The sequence below is a fragment of the Urocitellus parryii genome, chromosome 12, assembly GCF_045843805.1.
Source record: "Urocitellus parryii isolate mUroPar1 chromosome 12, mUroPar1.hap1, whole genome shotgun sequence".
Taxonomy (NCBI): Eukaryota; Metazoa; Chordata; class Mammalia; order Rodentia; family Sciuridae; genus Urocitellus; species Urocitellus parryii.
This window is the reverse complement of record NC_135542.1, coordinates 68,389,134-68,401,403: the sequence shown is the minus strand read 5'-3', so window position 1 is coordinate 68,401,403 and position 12,270 is coordinate 68,389,134. Positions and strand designations below refer to the sequence as shown.

The 12,270-nt window shown below is 33.5% G+C and overlaps 1 protein-coding gene across 1 annotated transcript; it reads right to left on the bottom strand.

Annotated features, from left to right (window-relative positions):
* Positions 1–1,935: 1,935 nt before the first annotated feature.
* Cript (CXXC repeat containing interactor of PDZ3 domain) lies at positions 1,936–12,200 on the bottom strand. Its single transcript, XM_077791892.1, has 5 exons — positions 12,111–12,200; positions 8,154–8,219; positions 7,368–7,422; positions 3,853–3,956; positions 1,936–3,647 (listed from the first exon to the last, which is right to left on the bottom strand). Exons 1-5 carry the CDS (start codon positions 12,124–12,126, stop codon positions 3,583–3,585), a joined length of 306 nt encoding a protein of 101 aa, XP_077648018.1. The 5' UTR covers positions 12,127–12,200; the 3' UTR covers positions 1,936–3,582.
* Between the last annotated feature and the right edge of the window lie 70 nt (positions 12,201–12,270).

Below are 12,270 nucleotides of genomic sequence, written 5' to 3'. Positions count from 1 at the left end.
ACAACAGTGAAATATGGAAAAAATCAGAAAAAAGTATTGCATTGATATTAATATTGCAATTTGGTAATTTTACTGATTATAAAGGAGAACATCCTTGCTCTTAAGTATTAGGGGGAAGAAGACATTTTATGTCTATGATGAACATTCAAATGGTTCAGAAGAAAGCATTTATTCTAAACTGATGACAGGGGAAACATCTTTCTTACTGAATGACTACTAATAAGTACAGAAAGTTAGGAAAATAAAATTTTACAAACATTCTAGTAAAAATTATTCAGATTAAAATTATCAAAAGATGCTAAATCTAAAAGGGATAGATATGATGGGAATAGAATTACCAACACAGTATCAAAATTCTTCCTAACAAATGACCTAAAAGTTGCAAAAGGAAAAACAGTAACTACACAGTGGAGAAACTGGACAATATGTTACTCAAGTGACCAAATTACAATATTCCCACGGGCGTTGCATAATACTCTATGAGGAAACATCAGAAAAGCCCAATTGAGGAATATTCTACTCTTCAGCTATCCTGTATTTTTCAAAAATATCAATATTAGAAAAGACAGAGAAAGGCTGAGGAACTGTTCTACAGAGTCATGACAATACAACATACAACCCTGGATTAGGTTCTGTATCTAAAAAGAAATTGCCCATGGGACCAAAAACTAAAACATAAAGAACAAAACAAACTAACAACAACAAAAAACCCAAGATGAAAACTAAAAACCAATTGGACATAGTCTGCTTCTTATGAAGTACATATGCAGTATTAAAAGGTAAAGGGTATGATGTCTGCAGCATGCTCTTCAATGGGTCAAGGAAAAATATATATGAGATGAGTAAATGATAAATATGGGAAACATTAAATTTCTGCACACATGTAATTCCATCATTTGGGTGGTTATATATTCTGATGAATATAAAAATTTACTGAAGTATTCTACTGGTATTTGTGCTCAGTATTTTAAAAATATAATCTGAGACTTTAGGCTCTGCCAAGCACACCTGTAATCCCAGCTACTTGGGAGGATGAGGCAAGATCACAAGTTGCCAACTTGTGACCAGCCAAGGCAAGATAGCAAGAGTCTGTCTCCAAACTAAAAAAATAAAAAAGGTTAGTGATATAGCTCAGTGGTCGAGTACACTTGAGTTCAATATCCAGCATCACAAAATAAATAAATTGAAATTTAAAAATAGGCTCTTTCATCACTTTTATGTTTACCTTGATAATTTATGTTTGGCCTTAATTCTAAAATTTTTGCTTTTTTTTTTGTTATAAAAGCACATTTTATGTTCACATTGTTTTGGGGTTTTCATTCTCATCTAGTAGCTACTTTTATTCAATTTAAAATAGTTACATTACCCTTTTTTTTTTCAGATAATATGAAGTTTACTAACATATTTTGCCTTGAGGTATAATACTAACAAAAAACTCCACAGTCTGGCCACTGGAACCAAAGAAAGAGGCTACTCAAGGAGTGTGTATAAAAGGCTCAGGAGTCTGAGGCAGAAGGATGGGGAGTTCAAAACCAGCCTCAGGAAAAAAAGCAAGGTGTAAGCAACTTAGGACCCTATCTTTAAATAAAATACAAAATAGGGCTGTGGATGTGGCTCATGGTACCTGAGTTCAATCCCTAGTATCAAAAAAAAAAAAAAAAGTGAGTTGTACAAGTCCATGTCTCAGATAATTCCTGAGAAATTTATTTTTTTCAAAGTCAACCAATCCAATTTTTAATAGATGTGGGACACTCTCTAACTGGGTATAACTACAAGTTCCTTGTGCTATGATTTTAATTGAAAATCCCAAATTGATTAAAACATAGGAGAATACTTCTTGCTTCAGAGATACTATTTATTTTGCATTATTCTTGTAATCTCTCTGGGAAAATAACAATGTATTTTAAAAAATACTATTTGAAAAATAATGTACAGTTAAAACTTTAAGTATCTTTCATAGTAATTTTAAGACAATAAAAGCAATGTCTTTACCATATAAATTATCATGTTATCTACAATATTCTACATATTTTATAGTGACACAAATTTATACATACTGCTACTGGAAATAGGGAATATCCTTTTGGTCACCTATAGTAGGTTGCAAGTTTTAAAAGGAGAAGTTTTGAATTTGTGAAGGCAATATAAGGAAGAACTTTATTGAAACCTCAAAGTAATCTCTCAATTTATCTTCATTATTTATAGCAACACAATTCACAATAGCTAAACTGTGAACCTAGATGCCCTTCAGTAGATGAATGGATAAAGAAAATGTGGTATATATACACAATGGAATATTACTCCTCAATAAAAGAGAAAAAAAATCATGGTAAATGGATGGAGTTGGAGAATGTAATGCTAAGTGAAGTTAATCAATCCAAACAAAAAACAAAAAAACAAATGCTGAATGTTTTCTCTGATATAAGGAAGCTGATTCATAGTGGGGTTGCGGGGGGAGCCTGGGAAGATAAGACAAACTCTAGATAGGGCAAAGGGGTAGGAGGGGAAGGGAGGGGGCATGGGGGTAGAAATGAGGGTGAAATGAGATGGACATCATTATCCTAAGAACATGTATGAAGACACAAATGGTGTGAATATACTTTGTATACAACCAGAGATATGAAAAATTGTGCTTTATATGTGCTTAATATGACTTATAATGCATTCTGCTGTCATATATAACAAATTAGAATAAAAATCTTTTAAAAAGTTATCTACATTATAAAAAAGAGTCGAGATGTTTGCTTTGTTCTATTTATTTCTTTGAAGGGTGGGAAGGAGGTTAAAAAAAGAAAGTTTGTTATCTGCTTCAAAGAGCTTTTCCAAAGGAGGGGGGATTCATGTTCAATACACATCAACATGGATGAACACCGTTCTCATAGCTTTCATATCAATTTGAATTCAAGCAATTAATATGTGTAATATGTTTTCAGAAAACCAGTGTATTCATATGGACACACAGGTACTCCTTGTATTCTTGTTCACATATGAAAGGAACTGGCACTTTGACTTCAAAAACAATTTTTTTAAAAATCACAAATCCAACTTGTCTTTGATTTGGGTCTGAATTAATTACTAAGGAACTATTCAGCAATCAAGTGGCCTCAAATATTTAAATATCCTCTGAAACTACAATTCATTAAGGGACTGCTGACTCTTAAGAACTATGCCATCAGTAAGGGAATGAGGTATGAATTCTCATTCTGGATGCCAAGTTCAAGGCAAAGTATCAATAATCTCCTCACTTTTAAAATATCTATAAATAAGAGTAGATGGAGGGTTAAGATAAAACAATGTTAAGTTAAAAAGTGCATACAGAACTCAGAAATACCTTTTCATTAAATTTGCCACTTTAGTTAAAAAATGCTCATAAGAAAAATTACCACGTAAAGGAACATATTAGTTACATTTTTGCTGTTTAGAACATTTTGAGAGCAAAAGAATGAATACTGATCAACTTTCCTGGCTAAAACTTAATCACTGTCCTGAAATAGGTTATTTTTAAGTTGAACATCTATTTATGCCTTGAAAATTCAAAGCAGAAAGAAAAATCACAGAAAGCCAGTAACTTCATCAATACATCTACACAGATGTTTGCTTGTAGTTTTTGGTATCCAAAACCTTTTTTCCACACATTGCACAGATGCCTGAAACAAAAGAAAACATGTAAGCAATCAAATCATAATACCAACTGAATGGATTATTTACCATCAATCCTGAAGCTTAAAATATTATTTACCAGCATCAGAAAATTGAAAAATAAATATCTACTTTTAATCATGAACATGCTTTAAGTTCTATTTTGTAATGAAGTAGGTTAGGAATAGAAAAATGGTATTTTAAAAAACTTACCCTTTTTGTAGGCACAGCCCTGGCAGTAATGAGAACCTGGTTGGTGCACAGAACTTTTACAAATTCTGCAAGTGGAGAACTTATTCTTTCCATATGGATCAAATCTAGAGTTTGATTTTAAGAAAGAAAATTGTATGTTACAATAGAAACTTTCAACTTGCTTAAGCAACATGCAGGATTAATTCATGCTCATCATTCCTTCTCTCAGATTCTATAGCTGACAGGCAGACCTCTCCTGGGTGACTATGGTCTAATATCTCTGCTCCTTCTATGTAAGCTGTATGCTTAGGAAGAGCTGTATTTATTCTCAAATGTGGTTCTGTCAAATTTGTCATTCTATTTGTGTGACATAAATATTATGAAAACTGATAAAATGTGAATACAAAGGAGTGACTAATTCCATAAAAACCAAGTATGTACTTTAGGATGACTGGATACACGTGAACCATTAACTCTGCTATGAAAGTAGGTATGAGTAAACAACTGTTAAAACTGGGGGAAATCGTAAGTGAAAGGGCTCCACATTTTCCAAGTGTCAATTTTTGCTCTAATCTAAAAATACCAAAAAAAAAAAAAAAATTCGGTTATGACTTATGTGAGGTAGATGATGTAGAACTTGTCAGAAGAATCATACTCCAAAGGTCTTTTCTCAACACCAAATGATGGATGAATTCATCTATACTTATAAATACGTAACTTATAAATAAATAAGTTATATGCACCTAAACATAATCAATAACGTATGGGTATCTTTTAATGATTGCCTGCTTTGATTGACATTTTCAATTAACTGGCCTAATACCTTTGGATAACAGGGCTTCTTCTGTATAAAAATAGTGATTGGAGTGCAGAATAACCTTAGAAGAAATAGTTCCTCTTAAATTGACAAGAAATACTTTGATTTATAACTGCTTCTCTAACTACAAAATGATTTTTTATAAATCCTCACACAGTGTCCTAGATGCTGGTGCTTTTTCCTGGGGTACAGCCCAACAGCTAATTTTCAGAGGTTAACTTTTCCAAACCCAGAAGATTATTATTTTACTCCTCACAAGAGGAAGACAGACATTATTCTTCTTTTCAATAAGCTCTTTGTTTTGACCTGTACATCTAGAGATTACTTTTTTAAAAAACTGTATTTTATAATTCTAAATACATATTTTAATCTCTGAAATCTTACAATTACTTGGCAGTGTTTTTTCTTTATTAAAGTAATGATGCACCTCATAAACAATGCTAGTGTAGATTCAATGCAATATAGTGGTACACATTCCAAAAAGTAATAGCTACTTTTTAATGATAATAGAGTTAAATTTGGGATCATAAAGGAAAGTATATAAAACTATATAATCTAAGCAAATAGCTTAAGTCAAGAAAAATTGATCCTAGTACACACTAATAAGTTGGTCAACTATACAGAGTTTGATGCTGTACTGAAGAGTAAGTCTACTGTGTTGTTTTGTATTAATTATTTAATAAGTACCCAGCATGTGCCAGATATTGTATGTAGGAAAAGCTTTATTATTTTTATTATTTCTAATCTTTGGGATAATGTCAAAAAATATCTATTCACTTAGCAAATAAAGTCTTTGCTCTTACCAAACTGATATGCTAGTGGGAAGTGATGAATAATAAGTAGTAACAGATAATCCAATAAAACAAGTGTTTTTCAAGCAGTAATTACTCTTATTAAGAAAATTCAACAGAATACTGTAGTGGAGATGTAGGGAAAGAGCAAAGACTAGTTTAGATGCTGATTACGGACCCATCTGTGAGGAGGTGACGTTTCACCTTCGACTCAAGACACAAATATGTAAGTTTTGAGAAAGGAGCAAAAGAAGGAGCAGCAGTACAAACCTTTTTAGATGGGAGTGGACTTGTAATATCGAATGAGAATGGTATATAATAAATGAAGAGGAATGAGGTACAACAGAAAGTCCAGAGTGAGGGAGAGGTCACATCATGGAGCACCCTTTAAGAACATGGTAGGGAACTTAGATTCTATTCTACATGAAAAAGAAAATGATTAGAGAATTTTAAGCAAAGAAATTACAAGACCATTATGATTACTATAAGACAACTGCAGAAAATGAGAGAAAAGGCAGGATGATAGCTAGAGTATTATTTCGGTATGCAAGCAAGAAATATAGTGGTTTGGAATAGTGCAGTAACAGTGAAATGGACAGAAACAGATTCGAGTTATATTTTAGAGGCAGATCCACAGGACTTGCTGATGGATATGCAAATTGGAGGTAAAGGAGGAATATCAGTAGCTTTTAGGCTTGAACGACTGAATTGGGCAGTTTATGATGAGAAGACTGAAGAAAAAAGAGGCTCTCTGTTAGACATCAAATTAGGTGATTCAGGTAAGCAATTGCCAAAGAACTGAAGTCATGCTAGGACAGTTTATAAATTTATAAATGGGGGAAACAACTATTAATACTGAGTCCTGAGTTACTCAATTGAGAAAGAATAGCAACAGTTGAAAGGAAAACCATGAGAATGGGGTATTTCAAAAGCCAAGAGAATAAAGTGTTGCCAGAAAAGAGTTATTAACCCACTTTGTCCCAATATACCAGATATATTTTCTCTAAGTGTTATAGAATGTTTTATAAATATAAAAAATATATTCATATTGTCTCAATATCCTATTTATAGGACAATGTACTTTTGGTTCTTAATGATAATAAAAAATATATAAGTGCTAGATTATGATTCCCAACCACCTTAATCCATCTTGTCAATTTAATTGAAATATTCAATTAAAATTGAAATTGAATTAGAATTGAAAACTTGGAACTTAATGGGTTAATGAAGTAAGATAAGAATAATGGTTAAATGGTTCTTAGCTTTAAATGTCATTTCTGACCCTGATAAGCAGCTTTAAGGTTGTGGTGGGGATGAAAGCATGACTAGAATGTGTGTAGGAGAGAATAGAACTGAAGGATATTCAGAAAGTATCCAGATAAGGCCTCTGAAAACTTCTGACTTGAAGCAAGCAAATGGTGGCACCTGGAAGAGTTCATGGAATTTTTAAAATTGGATATAATAAAGCATAGGGTCAAAAAAATTTTTTTTTAAAGATAGGAGATATTTTTATGCCCATTCTCTAATAAAAAAGTAAAAGTTCAGAAAGGTTAAGAAAATGGTTTAACTTAAGGTCACAGGGCAGGACAGTGATAGAACCTACACTCAAATTTAGTTCTAGCTCAAAAGGTTATGATCTTTCCACATTTCCCTAATTCTTATGATCTTTGGATAATTAAGAAGTAGATAAAAAGGTCATATTTTCTGATAAAATTATATAAAAGAAGTAGCACTAATATCTTAATATATTGATACAGTAAAGATACAGTGAAACTAGCAGGTTAGAGCAGCTATCTTGTCTCTGGATACCAAGAACTCCCTAACTCTGTTTTACCATAATGGAGTGATGGATGACATATTTACTTCAATAGGCTTAATAGTAAAAGAGTGTGGAAATTTACAACTCCTCTATGTATGATCTTACCCACCTTGCTTTTTTTGAAGTCAAAGCTTTATTTTCATTCAGCTTTCTTCCACCACTTTCTGTATCAAAATATACATATGTTTTAGTGAGTTATTTCTATGCATTTTACATATAATATCTAATAATAATTAGAATAAAATAAATTAATAATAATTAATTAAAAAGTTCATTCTTTGACCTCTTATCAATAGAATGGCCTATATCTAAAATTTTAAAATACTTATTTAATAGCCAAGTTCTTAAGACACTATTTAAAAAGAAAACAACTATTAAGGAAACTGAAAACTTATATAAAATGCAATAATTTTATTTCTTAATCAAAGTAGTACCTTTAGAAGATTCTCCATTTTCTCTGTCTACTGCAGAATCTATAAGTTTCTACTATGGTGTCATAGACCTTGAATACAGTGAAAGTACTTCTTTTCCTTCTCTTTGAAAATATATTTCACTACATGCATTTAATGATAATAAAGATGAAAACAGTTTAAATTTGTTAAAAAATATTAAAAACTAGGTGAAAGGGGGAAAGTAAATACAAAACTGAGATGAAATCATCATTTGAAAATCACTTAATAATTTTGCTATCTCTTGCTTACTATATTATTCTATACATATAACTCAGAGAACTAAACGAAAAGATTAAATTATTGAGGGACTCAGTATTCTTTAGTGTTCAACAGATGAAATATACTAAACACATAACATTTCATATTACAAATAATGTAAAAGCTAAAAACGTATTCATAGGAAATACTTGATTCAATTTCTATTTTCTAAAAGAAAAAAATACCTGTGGTATTCCTTGCACCATCTTTCCACGTATCTGGAGTGATAACAGTACCAAGTTTCTTTTCACCTGTTACAAGATAGTAAAAATGAAAGTAGAATTTACTATTTAATAAATATTCTACATCATGCCTAAGGATCACAATGTTATCAACAGTCATAGTATAGTAGGAGTCTGTGAATGGTAAAGGCCAGTAAATTGAGACTCAGGATATCAATTGTAGCCAATAGATAACTGACCCTTAGTAAAATTTGTAAACTAACAAGATGTTTCTTTTTTCTTTCTGAGCTCAGGGGCACTCAACCACTGAGCCACATCCCCTCTAAGTAAAATTTTGTATTTTACTTAGAGACAGGGTCTCACTGAGTTGCTTAGTGCCTCGCTATTGCTGAGGCTGGCTTTGAACTCGCCATACTCCTGTCTCAGCCTCCCCAGCCACTAGAATTTCCAGAGTCACTGGGATTACTGGTGGACTCCACTGCACCCAAGAACAAGATGGTTATAATAGACTTTCACTGTTTATACTTTAAAGAAATTTGATAAATCAACTCATTTCGTAGACATTTACTAAATAAGCATGTATGATCTACAAGCCACTACACAAAGTGCTGAGAAAAATAAACCATGAATTGAACAAAGCTCTACATTTCAGGTAACTTATATTTAATTAAGTTCATTAGTTTCTCTAACAGCAGTTCTTAATTCGAGTTCCACAGGCACACATTAGGAGATAAATGAACAAAGTAAAGTTTGTGTTTGTGGTGTGTGTGTATGTAGGAAAGATACAGATCTTTACTAGAAAAAGGTACACACACCTTTTATGTGAATATATATTTTTTCTTTTTTTTTACAATTTTGACTTTTTAAATTTTTGCAACTGATACATTTATATATATATTTTTTTCAGTAAAAGTCTATATCTTTCATCAGAGTCTCAGGGGACCAGAGACTTCCAAATAGTTAAGAACACTTCAACCCAAAATATAACTAGAAAATAAGAAGTATAATTGTGAGCTAAAATAAATTAAGTACTAAAGTAGTAAGAGAAATTCCATGCAGGAAGAAATAACTCTGATTATGGGAAGCTCAGGAATGCTTTGTGGAGAATATTACAGAGAGGGTTTCAATATATGGATATGGGATGGTGAAAAAGGAAGCAAGAGGATGAAGTTAAACTAGAGAAAGGATGCATCCTAAGGAAAGGCATGGAAAGTTCAGGGTACACACGAGCACAGAAAGTAGTTTGGCTGGCTCAAGTGTGAAGAGGGTAAGGGTCAGTGAATATGAGGCTGGAGAGATATGCTGGGGCTTTATTGGAAAGAGTCCTGAATGTGAGGCTCCAAAATAGCCAGGATTATTTCTTCCTGCATAAGAATGAGCAAAGTCAGGCTGGAGATGTGAAGTAGACATTCATTGGAATGGATGTGCTACTTGAAGTCAAACACGTTGGAGAATAAAATAAGAATCCCCCCCAAAAGCTCTTGAACTTGGTGATAAGGAGATCACTGGAAAACTTCTGAAAGTTATTTCAGTGTTTTGTAGAAAGTCAGTTTGTAAAGTGCTAAGAAATAATTCTGAAAATGTGAAGACAATAAACAAAACCAAGTCTTTAAAAAAATTAAGGTACCAGGAAAGAGACAGTTAAGAGTGTAAAAGGGAAAACTAAAAAGTGTAGTTTTGTTTTGTTTTGTTTAATGTATGAAAGAAATCTAAGTTTACTTATAGGGTGAGTGGAACGAACTGATTGAGAGATCAAGAACAATGGAATGTTAGACTTTTTAGAAAAGCAGAGAGGTAGAAAGTAGTAATAAGAGGGAATGACCTTCATAACACATATCATACTCTAGAATCAAATATATCAATTTTATTTCAATAACTACTCTGGATCTTGGATTCTCAAAAATTTTATGTGCTTTGAGAAATTAACTCATAAATTCCCCAGGATTCTTAATTTCCTTTGGGACAAAGTACTTACAGTATAAAAAGATTTATAAACAAGTAAAACCAGGCAGAATTCTTATCTCCTCAAATAAAAATTATAAAACTGACGAAAATTACAAAAAAATATTTAAAAACTCTACAACTTAAAAGACACCAGAGCAGGAATAAAATCTAAAGACATTAAGCCACATTTAATCTAACACACAAACCCCCCCCCCCAAAACTGCTTAAGGGTGCAGTAAAGATATCAATGCCAAAAAGCATGATGTGAGGAGTGATGAAAATGTTGTAAAATTGTGGTAATGATTGCACAACTCTGCAAATATACTAAAAAACACATTTTAAATGGGTGAATTGTATGGTGCATTAATTACATCAGTTATTTTTATTTAAATTTTTTTTTTTTGGTTTTGGGGATTGAACCCAGGGGTACTTAACCACTGAAGTCCCTTTTATTTTTTATTTTGAGACAGGGTATCACTAAGTTGCTTAGGTCCTCACTAAATTGCTAAGGCTGGCTTTGAGCTTGCGATTCTCCTGCCTCAGCCTCCTAAATTGATGGGATTACAGGCATACGTCACTGTGTCTGGCTTTAAATTTTAATGTAAGATGATAATTGTATATGGTATGTAATCTAAAGAGAGGAAAGTGTTATCTCCACTATGTCCACACAGAATGGTGCAGTTTAATTCTGAATGCCACATACACAAGGAATAGGTTATGATAGAAATAGAAGTTTTTGAGTACATATTAAGCTTACCATTTTGTATTAGACATTATCTAAGTTATTTAATTTTCACAAAATGACATAAATTATGTTTTTCAGGTGAGAAACTGAGGTCCAAGAAATATTAAAAGTGGCTCATCTGAGAACATTCTTTAATACAAAACTGAAAACCATGGGTTTCTATGTCTCAAGTTTTACCTACTGAGGAGATATCAACAAAATGGATCATGTTCATTAGACAGTAAATGGCATAATAAGAGGAGTTGAAACTTTGTCACAAAAGAGCCAGATATATCTAGCCTGAGGAAACAGAGACTTGGCGATATGAAAGCTGTTTTTAAACATAAATAGATTGCAAAGTTAAAAAATCCAATCTTTTCTAAAAATCTCAAACAGTTTGCAATAGAATCATGGGTGGTTAACTACAGGGGGGGGGGGAAGACCTTTCTAAAAGCAAGGGATGGCGGCGCCCGCCTGTAATCCCAGCGGCTAGGGAGGCTGAGGCAGGAGGATCACGAGTTCAAAGCCAGCCTCAGCAATGGCGAGGCGCTAAGCAACTCAGTAAGACCCTGTCTCTAATAAAATACAAAATAGGGCTGGGGATGGGGCTTAGTGGTCGAGTGCCCCTGAGTATAATCCCCAGTAACCTCCCCCAATAACAAAACAAAACAAAACAAAACAAAAACATAGTCTTCTTTGAAGATGGTCAGACTTCCAGGCTCCCCTGTCCCAGTGCTGTAGGGATTCATGCCAAGCGTTTATATGACATTGGACTGGATGCTGACTGTGGGTTACCAAATAAAATAGAGGATGCCCAGCTAAATTTAAATTTCAGGTATACAATTTTTAAATTAAATACTGTACGGCACAAGGCACTTACTGAAGTTAAAAACAGCACACAAAGCCGTCTCAACTATTGCACGGGGCACTTAGTACTAAAAAATCATTCGTTGTTGTCAACTGAGCATCCGGGATTCTTCCTTGCTGTATCTTGCAACTCCCGATGCCACTGAAGCAATTTTGAAGGTTCGTTTGAAGCCTGAGGGCGCTAGTCAAGAAGCTGAAATGGATGAGATTCGTGGGTAGGGGGAGGAAACGGAAATAGAGGTGCAGAACAGAGACCACTCTGAACACAAAATAAATAGGACTAAATGGACACTGGGGAGGAGCACCGCAAGAGGACAAAGGTTAGACTCGGAGCCCTGTGAGAAAACAGATTCAGCCAAGTTCCCAATAAAATCCAGTCAGGTTTTCCTAGCCTGCTCCTCCTCAGAAGCGGGTCCTTAACTCACATTTTTCGCACACCATCCTTCTGTTTACGGTTCCCTCAGTCGCAGAAGCAGCAGCAACTCAAAAACATCAACACTACCGCAGGAGAAGGAGTCCCCTTCCGGCTACGTCAACCTACTTCCGTCTCTAAGCCCTCGATTCCCGCCTACTCTACACCTGGAA